Source organism: Dermacentor albipictus, chromosome 2 (genome assembly GCF_038994185.2).
Source record: "Dermacentor albipictus isolate Rhodes 1998 colony chromosome 2, USDA_Dalb.pri_finalv2, whole genome shotgun sequence".
NCBI lineage: Eukaryota > Metazoa > Arthropoda > Arachnida > Ixodida > Ixodidae > Dermacentor > Dermacentor albipictus.
Window position 1 is genome coordinate 65,173,172 of NC_091822.1, and position 21,948 is coordinate 65,195,119.

Below are 21,948 nucleotides of genomic sequence, written 5' to 3' on the forward strand. Positions count from 1 at the left end.
TTAATTTAAACCAGCTTCATCAAACTTGTCGCAGTCATTGCCGAAGAAAACGATTTCTCCATTTCCATGAAACTGAATGGGAGCCCCCGACCTAAAGCTTCCTCTTAAGCGTAGACCATAGTGTGTGTGTTCGTGCCGTTCGTTCGTTCAGGTTAAGATGACAAACACTGAGAAACGTAAATTGTCTTTGAGCGACGCAGAATGTTTAGTAGCTTCCATGGGGCTTTTATTTGGTGGCACCTAATCAAATTCAGTCACTACAAGGAAACGCAAATGAGTGCAACCGACACAAAAGTCCTCACGCTTTCAATTTCCGCTGACATTGAAAATTCGCTTTCGTTAGCATTTAAGGTTGGTGGTTTTCTTGACAATGTGTTCTGTTTTATTTCAAACATCCTTATCACTGATACGTACTGATAGGCTACTGCTGGGCAACTCCGCCGTTTCACTGATCAAGCTAGAACGCATGAAGGCTTCCGGCGCTTATGTGGAAACGCACCGTTTCTCAAAGTCGTCCGCGACTTGCTTTTCTCCCCAGAAAAACGGCACCATCGTCCAGGAAGTCCACCAGAAGTTCTCCGACTGGCTGACGCAAGTGATACGAGTGTACGAAGACTCAGATTTCGTCGAATTCGTCTGGGTAGTTGGCTCCATCCCTGTGGCGTAAGTATGACCGCACATTGCATAAACGCAGCCCGTTATCTACGGTCTGTTCCAGCTAACTCTAGCCAAGGTTTACAACACTCGGACGCGCTACAGGAGAACGCTACAGAGAGAATGTTCTTGGCCACTCTGTGGACCTAATCAGAACAGTTCTTGCCTTCGGCTTAGTCACCTAATTAATCAAATAAATTAGTGAATGAACTTCGCAAGCATAAAATTTGGGCAATTAAAGAAGTTGTAGAGAGCTTTTTACCAATGGTTCGATTCTGCAATGCCGACTGCGCAATTATTTATTTTTTCGTGTCAAAAAGAAAACCCGCGAAATATGAAAAAGTAAGGGGCGAGAAAAATCAGGCGTAAACGCTTAAGACTAATTATGTGTGCGAATGCGAAATCATTATACCGTTTGTAGACCTCGGAACGTCACGAAGGCGCTCATTTTATACATTCATGACGTGGCGCTGCCTCCTCCCCATTGGCTACGCCGTCAGGTGTCCAGTGACGCGCCCACTAGACTCACCTTTAGACAACCAGAACCGTAGAGCCGCCGTGGCGTCGGGGAAGCTTGGTTGTCACGCAACCCGGAGGCCCGGGTTCGATTGCCACAAAGACCGAAGTACACCGAATTTTCTTTTCGAAGCAATTTATTCAGTTTGTTTGCAGGAACCTTTCTCCGAAATATGACAATCCGTGTAATTTTTACGTGTTTTCACTTTTGGCGCCATCGGTCACTTTTGACACTATCTTTCGGTCATGCCGACTACGACGGATTTTAGTGCAATGGAGCATATAATGCTTTCGCATCAAAAGGTCACTTGGGAGCCGCTATTGCAGTGCTCCCAATGGCGACCTTTTTAATCCAGTACCCTATAACTAAGAAAGGACAAAGAGGTGGTAGACTTGGTATGACATAAGGACTGCTTTCGCTCGCTTCCATTCCTTTTTTGTCATCCTCCGTTCCCGACTGGGTAATTCTGGCAACGGCGGAAGTGGAGTGGCCGCTCTGGCCACCGACAAAGCCATTCAAGGAATAGCGTCGGAATATATTCGTTAATTCATTCCCGCCCAGAATCTTTAGGCTGCTTATCCTTATCATAAGCACCCGTGTCTATTGCTTTCGGCAGTGCCACTGAGACCACTTACTGGCGGGAATTTCGAAGACAACGCCTGTGTCACTGCCCCGTCATTTTCTCGCTGGCTATGTCTGCACACTATGGGCGCCGTTAACGAGAACCAAATCTTTGATGCACAGATTCTAAACAAACGAACGATGCGATGAATACTTTTTGCATAAATGCATAAAAGCGCTTTACCGCTTTTCCTTTGCCCGCTTTTCCCGCTGATAGAATGAGGAGAGAGAGAAAAAAAGTTAAGGGAAGACAGGCAGGGTAGCTAGTCTAAGTACCAGCTGGCTACCCTGCGCAGGGAAAAGTGAATAACAGGTAATAGAAGAAACACATAAAAAAATTGGCTGCGGCTTAGCTCAGCTAACCCTGGATAGGCAAATCGCAAACTTGGATTAGCCTGGTTACGTCTTGGTTTCACTTGGTTAACCTTTGATTTAGCTGTAATTATTATACTTAGGTATACAGTCATCGTTAAGCCAGGTATGACGACTATGCCTAAGTCGGTGGCTAGACATGACTGTGATTACGCTTAGGTAGACGCGCATCGTTCGACGGTGCGACGCCTGTTGTGCCACAGGAAAAGCGCAAGCGCCAGACATGCGAAGAGACGCCGCAAACATGCGCAGCGTCGAAGCACAAACGGGCACGGCGCGAACGCGGTCGCTACATTGATCTCGATGGTGCGACGCATGTTGCATTGCGGACCCTTGCTAGTGAAGTAACTTGCCGGGCGATATCCGCGGGATTGTCAGACGTCGCTTCGCGACGACGGCTCAAAGCCTCCCGCTCCCGCGCAAAGCTCAGAGAAGACGGCCGCGGCCTCGCTCTCATCCATGGCCAAGCTCGCACTCACTAGGCGAGCGCGGCGCTCCTCTAAACCAGGCGCGCGGCGAATCACGTGGTCAGGCGGCGACCCAGCTGCGGAGAGCGCATGCGCCAAGCCGGCGGCAGCTAGCGCACGCAGCGACGGCGGAGCTCGGCGCGGCGAGTGACGTGATGCGTTGCCAAGGTTACGGCGCAGCTGCAGTCAAATTACGGTCAAATTGTTGGCGACGGCGAAACTCGGCTCGACACGGTTAGTAAAGCTTTCGCTTTAAAAATTACTGTTCTAAAAATTCACACGATAGCGGGATACTCCCCGCTACAACTTTCCAGGTCGGTCGCACAATTCACAAGCCCTTAGCAACGTAGTACATGGTAGCGTTGTAGGGAGGAAGAGGAGCAGAGGGCTGCCACGGAGTATGGACCGGGGGACAGGAAGTAGGTTACAGGGGGAGAGACAACGGCACCGGTATCTTCGTGTCTGGCTTCAAGATTGGTCGGAGAGGCGCTGATGTCATGCTGTAGGTTGGAGAGTCTGCCGCGTCGGCGAAGCCGTGGCGCAGCGTAGTGCTGCGACGACTGTGGCAGAAAAGGAAGATAAGATGGAAAAGGGACGCGATGCTCCATGTCACCAGGGGACCACCATGACAGCAGAGGAACGCGAGGAAACCTAGAGCCCACGACTTTCACACGTAGTTCATCTGATACGTAAGTCTATTCCCTTACTTTGGCAGTTATCTTCGATGGTTTCTGCGTAAGTTTTTGTAGGATGAAAAGCGTCCTATTTGAGGCTTTAGTTTAGCATCATACGTCGTCTCTTCAGTTTATTTCAATCAATGGCAAAAACGTAGCTTCGCGCACGTAAGTTGCCTGGAAGGCTTCACCACTTGTCTGACTCGTTTCTTCAACAGACCTGCAAAACAGTGGATGCTTGTCAGAGTTGCTTCGTTAGATCGGACCCCGCGGAGTACGTGAAAATCTCTCAGGAAATCATATGGTTCCACTGACCACAGTTCCTGATACAAACTTTTTTGCTGAACCAGGACTCTCCTTACTTCGATCGCAACTGTAAACGTTGTCCAGTAGGAACGTTGCTGGAAGCATCGGAGTGATTCTGTAGGTTCTGCCGCGATGAAACTTTTACACATCTTTTTTCTTGGCAGTATAGAAAGGTGCAGTGTCCTAAAATCAGTAGAATTGGGTCATTGTGATCCGCTATAGTGATACGAAAGATTTCTTACATGACTGTGGCTTACTCGTTAAATACTAAATGCAGTTGAATGTACGGCGCTACGTACACCTTTTGTTTAAAGGGGTTGGGACACCAAATTTTGAGGCTATAAAAAGCATGTTGTAGGCTGCTTCCGTATGCAAGGACACCCAGAACGAGGTATCGGACGCTGCAAACATTTCAAAATAATTTTAATTCAGCTCCAAAAAGTCATTAAAAACTCCTTCTCGTAGTCGAGACCCATCGCTAGCGCGGCAGCTACTACGTCACAGAGGAGGAACGAAAATATTGACGTCATAGCACACCAGCACAAAAACGTGATGTATGATGAGTAGCGATGAAATGCCGATTACGGAGCCTGCTGAGCCGAGCGACCGAGCATAACCTCCACTACGACCAAGCTACAGGCATATAGAAATCCTTTCTTAATGCAAAGAAGGGGTAGGGCGTGCAGACACAGACACAGGAGGAGAGAAGTGGACAACACGAACGCCACACGGCGGTCCGCGAATGGCAAACTGCGTGTGGCGAGTTGCCGTGCCTACGGGCCTTTGCATGTTTGAGTGTAAAACAGTAGCCGGCCGACTCCGAAAGGGACCAGGATATGCGGCGTTCGTGTTGTCCGCTTCTCTCCTCGCATAGTCGCATAGTTCGGCAGCTCGGAGCGGTCTCTCCTTCGCTTGGCCTTTCTCAATGTGAAGGCCCGTCCACGTCACCGGTACGGAAACTCGCCGCACGCCGTTTGCCGTTCGCGGGCCCCCGTGCGACGGCGGTTTTGCTCGCGAACGGCCAGATTTCCTAGCTGTAGAGAGCAAGGGCCCGGGACCCATTTGTGCGGCAACCGTACGGCGAAGCGGCCAATCAGCGTCCGAGGAGTGGTCACTGTGCACCGACGGCAGCTTCACCGCCTCTGATCGTTTGGCGCCGCCGATATCGTGGCTAGGCCTCTTCTGGTTCACTTCGAAGCTAAAGCTTACGGCGCTTCGGAATGAATCACCGACTCTCACAAGCCGCGACATTTTCTTACCGTTGTTGTCGCTCTTCGCAATAATTATAATAATCGCGACATGCACTTCGAATCGCCAGTTGACCTCTGCTGGCAGAGCACGCGTATGCGCGAGCAGACGACGCAGCATAGTTTTACGTCACTATTTTTTGTGGCCCACGTGACCAAGCCATGTTGCGTTTCCTCCTCTGTGACGTTATAGCATCCCCCGGAGCCCAGAAACCGAAACCGAAATCGCTCGGTATAATAATGCTATTATTAAATTATTTATCGGATATATATGAATCCCGCTGTGTGTATCGTGCTCCCTGAAGCATGACGCAACGTTTGAATCAACAAACGCATGAACGAAAATTTTGATGTCTCCACCCCTTTAAGTGAAACAAGAAGGAAGACGAAGTGATCTGAGCAAGCGTCGCTTCTTGGCCTTGCTGCGATAGTTTTGTCATCATCATCGCCATCAGCCTGGCTACTCCCACTGCACGGCAAAGACCTCTCCCATACTTCTCCAACTACCGCGGTCATGTACTATTGTGGCCTTGTTGTCCCTGCAAACTTCTTAATCTCATCCGCCCACCTAACTTCCTGCCGCCCCCTGCTACGCTTCCCTTCTCTCGGAATCCGGTCCGTAACCCTTAATGATCATCGGTTATCTTCTAACCTCATTACATGTCCTGCCCATGGCCATATCTTTTTCTTGATTTCAACGAAGGTATTATTTACTCGCGTTTGTTCCCTCACCCAATCTGCTCTTTTCTTATCCCTTAACGTTACACCCATCATTCTTCTTTCCATAGCTCGTTGCGTCGTCCTCAATTTAAATAGAACCCTTTTCGTAAGCCTCCAGGTTTTTGCCCCGTAGGTGAGCACTAGTAAGACACAGCTGTTATACAGTTTTCATTTATTGGATAATGGATCAGCGACGAAGAGTTACGAAGGCTTCTGTCTTCAACAGTGAAGGCCATCGATTTTCACCCCTTCGGTGGCTCGATGAGCGTCAAGCTTCTTTTCGTGGGACACACGCTACCTGATCATATCAAGGTGGGCTACGTGAGACACCCGGGACGTCCTTGTGTGCCCCGACCACTGCGATGTCACAAGTGCCTAAAGCTAGGCCATGTCAGTGCTGTCTGAACAGGCCAGAGGGCATGCCTCCGCTGTGCCGGCAGCCATGACGTATCTTCATGCACAGTAAGAGAAATGAAGTGCTCGAATTGCGATGGACACCATGAGGCCAATTGCAAGGATTGTCTTAAACGGAAAAAGGAGAAAAAATACTGAACCAAATGAGCAAGACAAGTATGTCCCACAAGGAGGCGGCAGCGTCAGTGGAACACTGGAGGAGACGAACGCGTCGTCGGCGTGGACAAGCTGTAGGTGCAGACGAGAGCTGTCTGGGTCCAATTCCGCAGGTCCAGCAGAAGGTAATTGAATCGGCATCGAAAGATCTCTCCAAACCATTGCTTCAAGGGAGCCTCGCAAGCCCGGAAGCGAATGTATGGCCACGCTTAAGGCCGATCCACACGACGGACCAAGTACGCGGGCCGCTCGGTCACGTGATGCGACGTCACGGCCCGGCGCGGTCCGGTCCGGCGCAGAGCACATCCACACGGCGGACCGCCATAGCAGACGGCAGAGCAGACCAACCAGCTACACTCTCGGCCAGAGTGTTATCATTGTTATCATTCCGGCTCGAGTCCCACAAAGCCGGGAACTGCTCAACGAGGTATACAAAATGAAAAAACCTCCTTGTCACTCCAAGAGGACACGGTGTTTAAAAAATATATCTTCTGCACGCACGTGTAGGCGGAACGGCGGACATGAAACGACTGGCTTGACTGGCTTTTGCTGAGCTAAAAACTACATTGGATTTGGCTGAAGACACTCTGTTGCCGGACAACATTCGTTGGCTAAGCCAAAATCGCTGCGGTTTGCATGCGGTCCGCCGCCAAAACGGAAGCGGGAAACGCCTCGCCGATTTGTTGGACCGCGAGGGCCGCGGTCTTGCGCGGGCCAACGGCGGTACGCACGAACTGGTGACGTCCTATCACGTGATGCGCGGACAGCGGTCCAAAAGAGCAATTTGGTCCGTCGTGTGGATCGGCCTTTACCGCCGCGCACACGGGCCTTAGACTGTCAGCACGAGCAAAGACAGTGCACTCAAATATTACCATCGGACTCAAGCCACGCTGCGACAAATAGTCGCCGCCCTGCAGCTGCTACTGTCCGGTTTAAATACGCCAGTGGCGATAACAGCGGCAAAAATTATGAACGCTATAGACAGTCTCTTAGCTACGCTGCAGTAACTTCTATCTCTGCCCGCGAAGATGACGGTGCTGTGCTGTGAAGTGTACACATACGCATTGCGCAGAAACAGTATGCTGTGCAGCCCTCATCAGATTCATACCGCCACCCTCCTTCCTCTTCACATCCTATCTCTCTTATTCCCCAAACCCCTTCCCCAGCGTGGAGTAGCAAGCTAGAGGCACTTCACTCAGGCCGACCTCTCCACATTTCTGCCATTAAATATTATCTCTCTCTCCCAAAACGATCATCAGGGCACTGATCCTGACAGAATATATGATTCTGCATGGGGGTAATCCATAATGGCTAGAACAGTGCAGCCATAATGATGAACATAAATGAGACAACATGAAGCCCTGTGCACAAAATGCGTAACATAAGCGCTGAGACTTGCCTAAACCCGCCATTATGTTGGCGCTGTTCCATTCATTCAGGTATCATAGAATGATTTTGATAATGATAATGATTCAAGGGCGATACAACGAACACACAAACTGGCGTTTTAGGATATACGTACAGATCCCGAAAGGTCATTGTGTGTTCGTGACATTGGCTAACATGACATGGTTTACTAAATCCGAAATGTAGAGCGATTTTACCGTTGTTCTTGTACAGTTTATTGCTTCGTTCTTTCCTAGCTTGTGACCGTGTATTTATTCTCTCCTTCTCTGCAGCGATGACAAAGGAAAAGAAATCATCACGAGGTTCGACACTGAGATTAAGAACGACGGCGTTTTTTACACAGATTCCAATGGAAGGGAAATTCTTCAGCGACGGTGAGAATCCGTGACACATGTGTTTTTTGCCTTCGTTCTCTCTCTCTCGCTTTTGTTTTTTGAACCTCCACCTTCAAGTAAGCCGTTGAGACAGGTATAATACTCAAGTGTGACCTGTCCCTATGCTTTCTACAGAAAACCAGGCAATATGGCCTGCGGATTTTAATAAAATTATTTCATGCTACTTTCGTATAATCCGTCTTTCCCCGTAACATTCGCTCTATTGCCACCTGTGAGGCTTCATCTGCTATTCAATGTAATTTAACCGATACAAGGAGTTAAAGATGCAGCCCCACTCGACATTCATAATAACTAAATTAGTAAATAAATAAGTAAGAGAGGAGATTAGCGAAGTTCCACAAACAGCCAGGTCCGAGCACCTATAGTTATTAAAGAATCTTGTGTTCCTACCTTGATGTTTTAAATTTGCAGGCATTCCAGCTAGCAACACCCTAGTAGTAAGTTACGCGCTAATATGGCTGCAGAGTAAGCCTACAGGTTCTGCAGGCTTACTCTGTCTCACCTTCTTTTATACGCACTCGATAACTAGCGGGTCTTTCCAAAATGCAATCTATACATCATTATCTTTTTTTTTATTACGGACACATTCATGCGAAAGCACGTTCTTCACTTTCAACAGCTCAGTCTTGTTTACAGCCCTCAATTATGAGCTGTACCCAAGCCCTGTTTTATTTTATTTTACTTTCAGCCTAAATTACAGGCCGACGTGGAAGGTTAATATACAGGAGCCAGTGGCTGGAAACTATTACCCCGTCAACAGCAGGATCTTCATCAGGGTAAGGTCGTTGTCCAACAATCTGAAAGTGTGAAAACACAGACTCAAGCTCACGTCCCCATGAACCCGACATTGTGTAGAGAAAAGGAAAAAATGACTAGTGGAGAAAACTTTATCTTGTTACAGGCCAGCGGAAACTTTTTTCCTACTTCTCGCTTGTAAGCATAGACCAAATAACACATATATAGAGTACCGTAGATTGAATTGAACTCTTTACTTCTTCTCGAGCACTGTTCCAGAAGGGTGCAGATGAAAAAAGCGTGCAATGCCTCAGAAAGGCATCTGACCCGCGACATTCCTTACTTTGGCATACATCCTTCTGATTAACGGCAAATTATTGGCATCTAAAGAGCAAGATGTTGCGTATTACGACACACTTCACGTGTCTTACACGGAGAATTATCTGGGTGTTTCGCTTGGAAAATCCGCTGTAGGTAGTTTTATAATGGATAATTTTTTTTTCATATGTGATACAGTTTCAACTAAATTTTCAATCATCAGTGAGCGCTCGCGTAACGTTGCCTCCCTCTGTGTTCCGTCTTATTTGGTCGCGCTGTAGGTAAACATGCTGCTAGCAAAGGCCCTTTCAACAGGATTCAGCTAGAGCACCGACAGAGAAAGATCGCCGGCAAATTAGACAACCGAAGCACATTGGCAAGCGAAGCTTCGATTCGTTAAATAGCGTTATCGAGATTTCCCGCTCATTTCGCAGCCAGAGCAGGTCAATGAGGACTGCGTATCAGGACCATCTATCACGGTGGGGCAATATAGAATTGGTCCGAAGGAAATGAACGCAAGGTTCCTAATAAAAGAAAAAAGAGAAAAGAAAATTTTCCGTGGGTCAGATTACTTCGAACCGCATCTTGAACCCAAAGGGGAAACCAAAAGGGAGCCCAAATTCTGATCGTCAAGACGACAGCTGCTAGTGCTGTCAAAGAAGGCATCCCGAAACAGTGGCTGCATTAAAAGAAGAAAAAAAAGCGTAACATGACCACAGAGAAAGAAACGCTCAGTGAGTGAACTGCCGTTCCCGAGATATATACTGGCCGAGCCAGACATCAATAATTTCCTGTGGGGCTGACTGGGGCTTGAAGGACAGCTGAGGCAGGTCCAGTCATTTAATGACTCAATTTGCTGCCAGCCAGCACACCTGACCCCTCAGGTCCTTGTCGACTCCGCCAACAAGTGCGTACTTTCCGTTTCTTGAAAGGGATCTGCAGACGGCTCTGTGCGTGCTGTTTTCTCGTCGCTGTTTGCGTTGACGCGATACACAGCACGAAGGTCACTTCGCTCGCTGGTGCTGCCGCGCTTGCTCGCGCCATCGTTTTGACAGCGAGCGACCGCGGTCATCGAGTGTGATGTGTTCATCTTTGCCTGTGCCTGCTGACACCATGCTTGTTAATTCAGTCAGTAAGTGACTGTTTCCAAGTTCATACGGCCGAAAAGATTACTATATTTACTTCGTATAACTCTCTAATAATTTGCTATCGCAATCTATGCTTCGTCTTTCGGGCGAAACTGCTACATTTTTTTGCTGGTGACCGTCCTTCGCATTGTCATTGTTTTGACGTTATCGCTCGGCGCACCTGTATGCGAAATTTCTTTAATGTTGTCACCGACTCTGCATCGAAAGAGTCTGGTCTTTGATCAGATCGCGTGCGCGACGCGAATGGTGTTGCGTGTTTTCTTGCGTGCGCGGGTACCAGCGATATTGCTCTGAAACGTCCGCTGATACATCCATGTGGAACCATCTAACGCGCCTGATCCGTGAATTGGATTCGAACACGCACGACCGTCTTCGCCGCTATCTTTGTGATAGTTGAGTGTTCCTTGATTTTCTGGGCACGTGTTCAACCAATGAATAGTTTGATGCTCAAAAAAATGAACAAATAAAATAAAATAGTCAATGTACGCGCGAATATATTTTACTACATTGCAGTATCGGACTGTTAATTTCCGCAGATTAAGGCGTGAGGTAGGCAGCGGTAGAAAAGGGGAGTTTACAGAAACTTTCACGACCGCGTAATGCATTAGCTCTGCTTGCTTATGTTCCTAGCGGTGAGTAGGGAAAACATGAGACCTTTCGTTTTTTTCGGCAATACCGCTAAGTGATCGCTACGGCCGGCGACCATGGTAATATTGTGCAGGAGACAACTCCTTGTGGCATTTTATATATGCCTAAAAACAGGCTTGCAAGTGTTTTAATTTCTTGCTGTTTGTTGGCCCCGAACGTTTTCTTGATGCGTGTCTCGTGTTCATTTCTTTGCCAGGACGACGCAAAGAAAGTTCAGTTCACAGTGCTCACCGATCGCTCTCAGGGAGGCAGCAGTCTGCGAGAAGGCTCAGTGGAACTGATGGTAAGCGTGGACTTATTTGCGTATATATCACAATGCAAAACTGCCCACAACTGCACGGAGACAAACAAGCCCAACAACAAAAACAAAAAGACAAACTCGGCAGTCACGAGTCAATAAGTGCGCTAAACACCTCTACTGCAACAGACCCCTTCACGCGACCTAGCAACCCAAGTCATACAATCAAGTGAATATTTGCGTAAGCGATTCTAAATATTGGACTTCACTTTACAGTCTCTGTTTACTACTCATTAGCTGTTGCCTCTTTGTGCCCCTGCAAGTGGGTCAATCCGTGCTAACCCAATTAAATATCTCACATGACACATGACACATGTGCCACATATGCAATATTGTCATAGAATAGAATGAGAACACATACGAAACATATGCGTTGATATGAGATTATTGGGCATGTGGCATATGTGTCACGTGAAATTGTTTTAAAGGGATGTGGTGATATGAGTTATCAGTGACATGGTTGAGTTTACAGTCATCCGGTTCATTGGGTGCGTGAGTCAAGAAACAAATTTGTCAATGACGTGCGCCTCGACGAGGGAACACACAGCAGGGATTGTGACGACCGCAAATTTTGTGCTGGGACTGCTGAACGCACACGTACTCATACGGCGTGTGTAGGCTTCAGGTACGTCAGAAGTCGGAGCCGAGCATTGAGGCCTGCCGACCTACACGACGGTGTTGTAAAACTCGGAAGCCACGGGCCGTCTAACACTGTTCTGCACTTCTCACTTGATGACGTAGCGCGCTTGCTCATTTCGCAATATTTTTCAGATTTAAGAGGTAATGGTCATTAAGCTTACTTCCTCGTTAATATAAACAGGCTATTACGCGTCTGAGTGAAGTTCCTGCTTCAAAATATGCCGCGACGTGGAATGCGTGCAGGTTCACCGGCGACTGCTGTACGATGACGCGTTCGGCGTCGGCGAGCCGCTCAACGAGACGTACTACAAAGGCCGGGGTCTCGTGGTGCGCGGAACTCACCGGGTGACCCTGACGCCTTTCGCCCACGCAGCGGAAGTCCACCGACCGCTGGCAGTAGCGATGTACTCGGCCCCCGCCCTCTACTTTGCACCCATCGGCAGCAAAGACTACACGGCCGAGTGCAAAACCAACGTGAGTGCACGTTCGATCGCTCTCGAAGGGCTGATGAACGTCGGGGTAAACCGCAGTACATCCCAGTTGCGTGTTTTGACGACGCTGCAAAGTATTTAGCGTGGTGACTGGGCAGAAAAGATCCGACGTTTTCTTTAAATGTGGCTCCTAGAACAGGCTGTCGCGAGAAAGGTTCTTAGCGACGCGTTTGCGAGAAAATAGCAGGCATTCTTGTTGCATAGCAACATTTCTTTAGGCACTTCAATGCAATAGTCCTACGACAAAAGTATCTGTATTATAATGATGCGAGGTAGACACTGACAGCATGTACATTACACCTTTTGCTCAAACTTCAAGGGAGACGTTTCGTGTTTCCAAAGCCGACTCCAAACCTCGTAATGCAAGCCTTGGATTGCACTGTGAACGTTTCAAAGCTAGGCACGCAAATCTGTCCTCGTCTTCCGAAAATGTTGAGCGCTCAAGTTGCGACCTGTTGATGCCGACCGTAAGGTCGGACTCCATACTCAGGTAACACGTCCGGAACATCTTATGCTTGCTGAGGCTTTAGTAAAGCACTGTGCTCTGCACAGTAACACTACACACAGACACGTGCATACGTAACTGCGTATGCGTGTATGCATTGTTAATTTCCGCAGCGAATCCCTCTACTATTATGGCACCTTAGAGTGTGCGAACAGGAGGAGGAGCGCCGGCCATCTAATGGAACAATGTAGCACTCTCGCAACACCGAAGACATTTCAGAGCACTTCGCACTGCCCTCCCATAAAAGGCGGAGTAGAAAGGAAGTCACGTGATTCTGCCCCGGCCCATCCTCTTGCATTGCTTATAATTTGTTTGAACACTGTTTCATTTATTTTATTTTTCTTTTCTCGGTTTCATTGTTTAGGTTCAGTTCATTTATTTTTTCAATGGCTCCAGAGGAGCCCATTTGGTGTGGTCACGCTGAGGCTAGGAAAACTTGCCACACCACGTAATTCAGCAGCAACACTTAACTTGGTCGACCATCCAAAGCACGGCGTGTGACTACACCAGCAACAAATCGTCTTCTCCTTGCCGAGGTGCTTCACGAGTGGCTACGGGGGCTTGGACGCCTAAGTGGTGTCCTTTCAGGCGTGTGCCTTGTTCTTTCAGACGGGGGACTTCTTTCAAAATTAACCCCCTATGTGAGCTTTCATTCATGTCGTACATTAAGCCTGATTTCATCTGCGAACAAAAATAAGAAAACTCAGATGAAGCATAATGACACAATTAAAGGAAATATTTCTTGGAACGTGAGTTTGCCACTAATGTGTTCGCTGTTTTGCATGTTCATGCCCTAAGGCGTACACCTTTTAGTTAATTGGTGTCATTTGGGTTCTACCCACCGTGATGGCTCACCGGCTATGTTGTTGCGCTGCTAAGTACGAGGTCGCGGGGTCAAGATCCGGTGGTGGCGGCCGTATTTTAATCGAGGCGAAATGCGATAGCGCCCCTAAACCATGTAGTGGGTGCCCGTTAAAGAAACCCATGGGGTCAAAATTATTCCTGAATCCTCGACTACGGCGTGCCTCATAATCAGATCGTGATTTTGTCACGTAAAACCCCAAGATTTAAAAGAAAAATATTTTGGATTCTTTTCTAGTGTCGGCGTAAGCGAAAAACAGATAGGACACATTCCTATAGAGGCAAATTTTTTTTTCAACTCCTTTATATTAGGTGGAGAGATTACGTATTGGAAGTTTGGCTACAGAATGCGCCGGACTATATATATATTTTTTTGAAGCAGAGAATGAAAAACGATTTTCCTGTTTATATTTTTTGTCCCGTCATCTCTGCAATCACTCACCCTTTTTACGCAAGTTGTATCATAGTTCATAAATAGCCGTCCGATGCGTTTTATGCGATCCCCTTTAGTTATTACTGATTTACAGGGCCAATGCCAAAGCACAAAGCTTATATTTATCATGCTGCTTTGCCAACCGCAGTGATCGCTGTGTTGAGCACCGCCACCGGCGTCATACAGGCGGCTAGCGTAGACACATCATAATGATTTTATGGTGTACCAGACTTGAAATGCGTGAGAATACACAGTTCTAGAATAGCGCCTGCAACTACCCGCCGTGGTTGCTCAGTGGCTATGGTTTTGGGCTGCTGAGCACGAGGTCGCGGGATCGAATGCCGGCCACGGCGGCCGCATTTCGATGGAGGAGAAATGCGAAAACGCCCGTGTGCTTAGATTTAGGTGCATGTTTAAGAACTCCAGGTGGTTGAAATTTCCGGACTCCTCCACTACGGCGTGGCTCGTAATCAAAAAGGGCTTTTGGCACGTAAAACCCCATCGCGTTCAACCGTGGTTGCTAAGGCGCTGTGCCTTCTAGATGTTCAATACATGCCTTCCAGGCTCCCACACTGTAAAATAAGTGATACCTTTAAATGTGAATAAGGATGAACTCTGTCTATAGCTCACACCTTTCCATCCAATAAGGGTGTAAGGGTGTGAGTTATAGACAGATTTACACTGGTTTCCCCTTTTGAGGTGTGAATTATTTTACGCGGCAAGCAGGCTGCACTGCCGGCTGTTCTGCACCATCGCAGCCACGTAAATTCCTAGCTGACCTCAAACGGGGAGCAGGTAAAACACGACGTGAGAAACAGAAATTACTGATAACTGGCAGAAAAAGAAAAAGCCGTCCGATGATGGTGTTACATATTCGTTTGAAGTGTACGCAAAGTAACTTTATTTTATTGTCATTCGTAAATATACCTTTCAAAGCAACAGTTCGGGACTGCGACGCAATCTGCGTTGTTGATTCAATACCGAGCACGCCGACCATCGCGACACGAGAACGGCTGCAAAACTTGCTAGTTCCTACGTAAAGAAAAAAGGTTACAAGAAAAGCAGACGAATAAACCAAACATGATACGGTAACCAAAATTTAATATGCATATAAACTACACACTAAAATGTTTCCGCCCTTAAGGAGGCCTGTTTATCTAATTCAAGTGCTCTCGCACTTACTGTCATACCGTTGACAAGAAGAGTAATCGAGTCACTGTCCAGGAAGGAATACCCTACAGCCTCGAGAGTTAATTTCTGTTTGTTACGGCACGGCCAGGATTCAAGCACTTTTTGCGCAGTCTAAGGGCTCCTACCTAAGGTTGTTTCCGCTGTAAGATCGAAGCTGAAAGTCATTCCTGATAAAGAACCCAAGGTGGTCTAAATTTCCAGAGTCCCCCACTACGGCGTGCCTCATAATCAGAAAGTGGTTTTGGCATGTAACATTCCATAATTTTTTTGAAGTCATACCTGAATGTGGTCGTGCATTGGCGCCGCTTCTCGAGCTTCGTCGTATGGTGCCTCACGAACGAGCAATCTCCGTGCTTGCGTGCAGTGCTCGGCTCTCGCGAAGTCACTGCCCCGCAACGTGCAACTGCTGACCCTCGAGCACTGGAACAAGGAGGACAAGGTGCTTCTGCGGCTGGAGCACATCTTCGAAAAGAAAGATGACGCGGGTGAACTCTCGAAGCCGGCCAACTTTAGCTTACAGGTGAGAGATAATGCTGGCCACGTCTTCGTTTGCAGTGATCTTTACGTAAAATATTTCTGTACCGGTCGGACTTACAGGCGCGCATTTACTCTGATATGGTTTACGTTGGCTATCTTAACAGCAATATTGTTTTGATATTGTATCATACTTATCATACTGGTTATATTTATTGTTCCCTATACCATCTTCCTATATTTTGTCTCTTCGATGCTCAGTACACTAAACACTCTGTCACCTAAAAGAAGCGAGAAGTATGGGTGCTTTTTTTTTTCTCCGGGTAAGGCAGAGCTAGTTCAACAATTTCGTGTCTTTTATCTCTCCTACATTGTCGTCTGGATGTAAAGGCTTTTTTTCTTCTTAGTAGTCAAGACGAGCATGTACGCCTTGTGAATGACGGCACTGCATAAGTCCATCTGCAAGAAAATAAAATAAATAGGTAAGATAAATAAATAAAATGAAATCTAATATTCGACATACAGGAGTATTTGCGCACATCCTTGCATTGCGACAACCCAGCTTCGCTGTAGAAATAAAAAGAAACCCAGTTCAGGAATGCCCAAATTCAATATAAATCGCATTTTCCGATAGCAAAGGCCTCCAGCCCACCGTCCGTGTCGTTTTTCCAATCTCTTTGCCAATGTTACCGAAGTGCACCTGGGTCCGACAAAATGAAAAAGTCCGAGTCACAAATATTATTTTTTAGAAGGATTTAAAACGATCAAGTTCAAAGTCGCGACTACACCGCGACGGTTCCGGAGAGGACTCGGCAATTACGAGCTTGTTTTCTTTCTTTTTTTTTTCTTTTTCGCTTTCCATTGCAGGCTGCTTTTGTGCGGACGATAACCGGCGTGACGGAGATGAACCTGGCCGCCACAGAAACGAAAGACCAGACGACTCGTCTCCAATTCGAGGCAGGGGACAACCACGAAGCTCAGCGCAGCGTGTCAGGTATGACGCACGCTCGGCGTCCAAGCTGCGCTTACCTCTTGCCCGTGCGTGTCGTCGCTGGGCGCCCCTTACATTCGCTAGGAGAAACGCTCCGGCACAACCGCTCGAGCTCTCTTGCCTTCGCGCGGTCCTGACCTTCAGAGTTGCCCCACGCGCCGAGGGAAGGTTTCGCTCCGAAGGGCCCGCGTGAGTGCGGCTGCCGTGGGGCGGTCCATTCGCGGGCAGTGGGGATCGTACTGACCCGATCCTCGTCGAGCCGCCCGTTGTGTCCTGCGTCAGCATGGTGTGCAGACCCGCATCCCATTCTGTGGACATTTCGAGGGCTCCAAGCCAGCCGTCGAAGTCACCTGGACCGTGCGGTGGTCTATACGTCGGCGCGGGGGCATTCGCCGCAAGCGGCCGCCTGAGTCGCCCGAGTGGATTCGTGGACCACATTTCCGCTCTTGTACGAACAAGTTGCGGAACCTGACGTCACGGTGACGGCCGTGGCACTGCCGTCATTTTCGGGGCGAGTCGGATAGTTATGTGGCCGGGCCGAGAGAGTGACGCGTACGCGGGTGTGGTATAAAATTTTTTAAACAGGGTTGAAGTACCTCAGACAGGCTGGCCAACGTTTCGATAGGTGGACCTATCTTCGTCAAAGGCGGCCTCGTCATCCTCGGCGTGTTAGTTTTAAAGGGTTAGTGCAGTGACGTCACGTGCGGGTGTTGTCGCTGGCGGCTGGTTTTAAAGAGAGAGATTACAAGAGGGAACAGGCGCTGTCGTTCGACGTCTGTGAGCCTCATTCTCAAGACGAAGGGACAAGAGCGCGAGAGTGGGCACGCGGGGAGGAAAGAAAAGAAATAGAAGCAGAAAAAAAGGGGAAAAAGGGAAAAAAAGGAGGGGGGGGGAGCCAGGGCCGTACCAAGACACAACAAAAGGGGGGGGGGTTAAAGAAAAAGAAAGAGAAAAATGAAATCTTTAAGAAATACGGGGGCTTGGGAGCGTGTTGGGGATGCGAAAGGTTAGGAGGTGTTCAGGGGGAGACGTTGGCGGCATGTTTTTGAGGCATTAGAACGGCCGGTCAAGCAATAGGTCGAGTAATTTTGAAATAGTTAAGGTGGCGACGAGGAGTCTGCGGTGCAATGTGTGGGGTGACTGAAAGGCAGCGGCATGGTCTTTCAAGGGGCACTGCCCCACGCGCTTAACGTAGGTGTCGTTACGGCGGCATCCAGAAGGCGAAAAAGGCATATTGACTTCGGAATGTGTTGTCGAGGGGGTTTCAAAAAAAAAAGGACTAAAAAAGGGGGGGAAGGGGGGGGCGAAATCGGTATAGGAAACAGGAGGGTGGCGCGTGCAGAAGCGGGCGCGGGCAAGTGTACATGGAAGAAGGGGATCGTACAGTTGGTATAGACGTAAAATCCTGAAAGAGTACATTAAATTGAGTAGTAGGCAGGAAATTTTTTCCCTTCCCTTTCCTTTTCCTCCGAAATGAAAGAGTAGGTGAGGTTAAGAATTAAAGTTGGCTGGTGGCCTAATGTGTTTTGTGTATTGGTTGGTGATATGAGAGTTTCAGATTTAAGTTACAGCTTTTAAAGATTCTAAGTTGCCGCGTGCCAAATTAATTCCTGTCGGGTGTAGGCAATTAAACTTGTGTATGAGGTATGATTCCGTGTACTTCCTTTCGCGAGGGGAACGGAAATTTGTTTGTAGTATATAGAGCCTTGCTTTGTCAAACATATGCCCATGTTCATTAAAGTGGCTGGCTACTGCTTTGGGTAAATTGTGTTTTGTGGCCACTCGGCTTAATACTGGCGCCGTTATTTTTTGAAGCGAACTCTCCCCAGGCGGGATTTTTTCCCTTAGAGAGACCACGCTAACCATTTAGTCCCCAGCGTATTATTTATGCCCTTCCTTTTGTGGTACTCCAGCGCTTCTGATCTGAGCACGCGAAACTTAGCTCATAGCCTATAGTGGCGATTTTAGTACGCTGGAAATACCTTTTAGTTGTGAATAGATCAGCAAACTGTACTAATTAAGTTTATTTTGCTCAAATACAGTTACGCTGTTTTTGCACAAATTCCCCATGGCTAGAAATAAAAGCTGTTTTAATTTTCCGTGATTTGAAACTGTGTTCGGACATTACAGAATTAAGACTCTAGAAACTTCTTTTAGAAAAACTGTTTGTAAAGATTGCCTGTAACATCCACTCATTGTGTATTGCTGAACTCTCAGACATACTGTTTTAATATATTTCTGCCATGTGTAGATGACTCTACCATGTGTTTAGATAAATCTTTAAAATGTCCTGAACGCGTTCTGAAAGAGGATCCTCGAATGCTCTTCTCAGGACGTCTTAGGACGTGGTGAGACCAGACAAATGAGCTTGATGGGAATGTTTTGAGGCTCACGTAAGGATGTCCTCAGGAAGTTCAAACGTACTGAATTGTACGTCCTGAGGGTGTCATTGCGTTGTCTGGGTTTGAAATAAAACTGTTTTGGCTTCATAAACTTGACTCAACTCAAATCTCCAGTGTGGAATAACTAAGCAAATCACATTAAAAAGAAACACTTCCTCGCAGGTGACGACGACGGATCACTGATTGTGTTTGGCCCAGAATACTACGTGTACCTGACGCCGATGCAGATCAGGACCTTCTTGGTGACTTTCTCTTCGGACAACGAGAAACGCATGGTGTGTTCCACCGACTAAAAGCGGGAAGAGCGGCCAACACACGGACGCATACGAAGCTTTCGTTGCGCGTCATGTCGGCTTGCTGACGCACGACTCGACTGTATTCGAACAATATAGTTTCTATAAACGCTAAACTCTTTCCAGGCCTCTGCTGGGAACTGCTTTTATGTGAGCAGTTCAGCTTTTTTTTTTTGCCTACTCTTGAAACGTTTTATTACCGACTGAATAAAAGGGAGAAACATTTTTATCCTGCAAAACGCGTGAAGGAATCGCGCTGTAAGAAGTAACGTCTTTTATGTGTTGCCTAAGAATAAGTTTACCTTAGTCGTCAGTTTTTGTCGGCCCAGTCATTCCCACTGATACTGCAGTGTCCCAGAAGCCAGTGAACAAGTTTGTGATGTCTGTTGTCATGCAGTGGTATTAACTTTGTCGAACATACAATTGTAATTATTCATTTGACTCCGGGTGCATTGCGTTTTGCCTGCTTTGGATGACTTCCTTGCAGTCGCACAATACTGTTCGTTGTACGGGGTGTCTCCTGACTAATGAATCCAAGTGCAGCAAGTTCTGTCCCGTCAATGTAGTCACACAAGATGTCTTCAACTTGATTTTTAAGTACTATACGCTGGGTGGATAGATAAGTGCAGCAACAAAACTGCGTATCTTCACCGAATCATCGGTGTGTAAGTACATTTTGACGGGTTTCGACGTATATCGGTGTGCAAGTGTGTATACCTGTGTGCACATGTATGAGCATCAGTGTGTATACATGTTTACAAGTACGTCTTGAGGAAATTCCAAGGTACTTGCTTTAACGCTTGAAATGGAAACTCCAGCTGCCTTATTAGTGGCGGGAATAGTAAGTTGTATCTCAGGCTGACTCAGATATGTCACTTCGCAGAATACGTCACAAACCACACGCACATACTTAAACAAAAGAGAAGAGCAAAAAGAAGAAAGAAAGAGCAACTACATCATAAAAAAGGCAAGAAAACAATGCATGACAATTAACATAAAAGCAAGCTGAAACGCCTCAAATGGAACGGAAACATCACTACATATTCAGTAACTGTAGTTCTTTATCAAATAGCGTTTGTAGCGCAGCCTTGGTTGCTGTTCTTGAGGTACTCTTGTGATGTGAGCTCGATTCCGCTCGGCATCAGATAAGTTTAAGGGATCTTTTTCGTCACTGTAGAGCGGCACCTTCCCAGGGGCACACACTCGTTACTCCTAGTCGGCGTAAAGGAGTCTCTGCGAGCAGCGGTGCCTACTCAGTCACGCGTCTACAGTAATTCATGTCGGCGTGGGAGAGCATCATTGAAGAGGGGCTCGTATGTACACACTGGTGCACACTCAGTGGCTCAAGTTGATCCGATGATTAGTTTCTAAGCCTGTTGCCTCAGCAAAGCAGCCAAATGGACTAACCATTAGACGCAATGGTTGGCAGCGAACCAGGTAGGAGGGAAAACGGTTAGATAGAAACATAGATGCATAGATGGACGCATAGATAGAGAGCCTCCGGAAAGTGCATGAAGCATCCAACGAATGCTAACCCATTGATAAGCGACACGGCCTATGGCTCCCAAATGTATGCTCACTCAGAAGCACGCGTGGCATAAACATAATCCAAAACAAAAATATACTAGCGCTGACTACCCGTGAGACACTACAGCAACAAATTTAACTCCACTTCAACGTGATCGATCTTTGCGGCGTCCAGTCAGCCGTACTGCTCTACCTATGAAATTGATCTCGAGTCGCTCTCAACTCGTGCTCTGGGCTACCTGCGTTTTTTTTTTCTTTCTGTCGCTTTGCTTGCAAGGAGGAATGACCTTATCCACTTACAAGCGTCATCGGCGACGTGTACTAGCTAATAGAAAAAGAAAGAAGCAATATGACCTATAGCTCTAACTCGGAGCTGATCCAGAACTGTGTAGATGGAGAAATCTTCGCGACTGTTCTAGGTCACCCTAATCCCACTTACCAATGGTATTCGTGCGCTGTTGTGCCCCGCACGTGCTGTCGCGTAACGTACTCCCCTCAGTCTACAGTGTCGCGTCGCGTTTATGATAACTCTACACGTGAGGACATCAGCACTTGCACGAGTGTTACAACACTAGTCCCACTCCAACGAACAGTTTTTTTTTCCATTCTTTCTAAGATTTGCTTCTTCCTTTCTTTCTTTCTTTCTTTCTTTCTTTCTTTCTTTCTTTCTTTCTTTCTTTCTTTCTTTCTTTCTTTTAGTGTGACAAATAAACGGAGAACGGAAAGATTCCACAGTGGAATTCCCGGCTAGATACCAAACGCATTGCCAACGCCACGATACGCCTCTACACGCGGGGGCGATTCTGCAATCCTCGAGAAGGAACGGCATTGGGGCGAGTGCGTGCGGTATTCGGCTGCCGTGGCGCCACACCGGCGAGCAGCAGCCGGGCTCCGATGCATGCGGGTCGGCAGGAGGCTCGACGTATCGCAGCGCCGTCCGCGGGGGCGCTGCGAACATATGAAGCAAGCGGCATCTGTAACTTGCATGCACGCACAAGTGCTATCTCTCCATCTGCCTCAATTTCTCCCACTGCCTCACTTGTA

At 47.6% G+C, this 21,948-nt stretch overlaps 1 protein-coding gene and 1 long non-coding RNA gene across 2 annotated transcripts in view; one reads left to right on the forward strand and one right to left on the reverse strand.

Annotated features, from left to right (window-relative positions):
* LOC135903230 (lysosomal alpha-mannosidase-like) overlaps positions 1-19,606 on the forward strand; it is a 61,932-nt gene extending 42,326 nt beyond the window's left edge. The window contains exons 18-25 of the mRNA XM_065433641.2: positions 539-663; positions 7,828-7,929; positions 8,639-8,726; positions 10,996-11,082; positions 11,980-12,210; positions 15,582-15,737; positions 16,559-16,685; positions 19,247-19,606. Of these exons, the coding sequence (XP_065289713.1) occupies positions 539-663; positions 7,828-7,929; positions 8,639-8,726; positions 10,996-11,082; positions 11,980-12,210; positions 15,582-15,737; positions 16,559-16,685; positions 19,247-19,377 (1,047 nt within the window). The 3' untranslated portion in view covers positions 19,378-19,606. The remainder of the gene's footprint in view (positions 1-538; positions 664-7,827; positions 7,930-8,638; positions 8,727-10,995; positions 11,083-11,979; positions 12,211-15,581; positions 15,738-16,558; positions 16,686-19,246) is intronic.
* LOC135903231 (uncharacterized) lies at positions 8,616-15,624 on the reverse strand. The gene is made up of 3 exons (XR_010564756.1): positions 15,497-15,624; positions 13,238-13,413; positions 8,616-8,747 (listed from the first exon to the last, which is right to left on the reverse strand). It is a non-coding gene; the product is annotated as an uncharacterized lncRNA (long non-coding RNA).
* Positions 19,607-21,948: the final 2,342 nt, after the last annotated feature.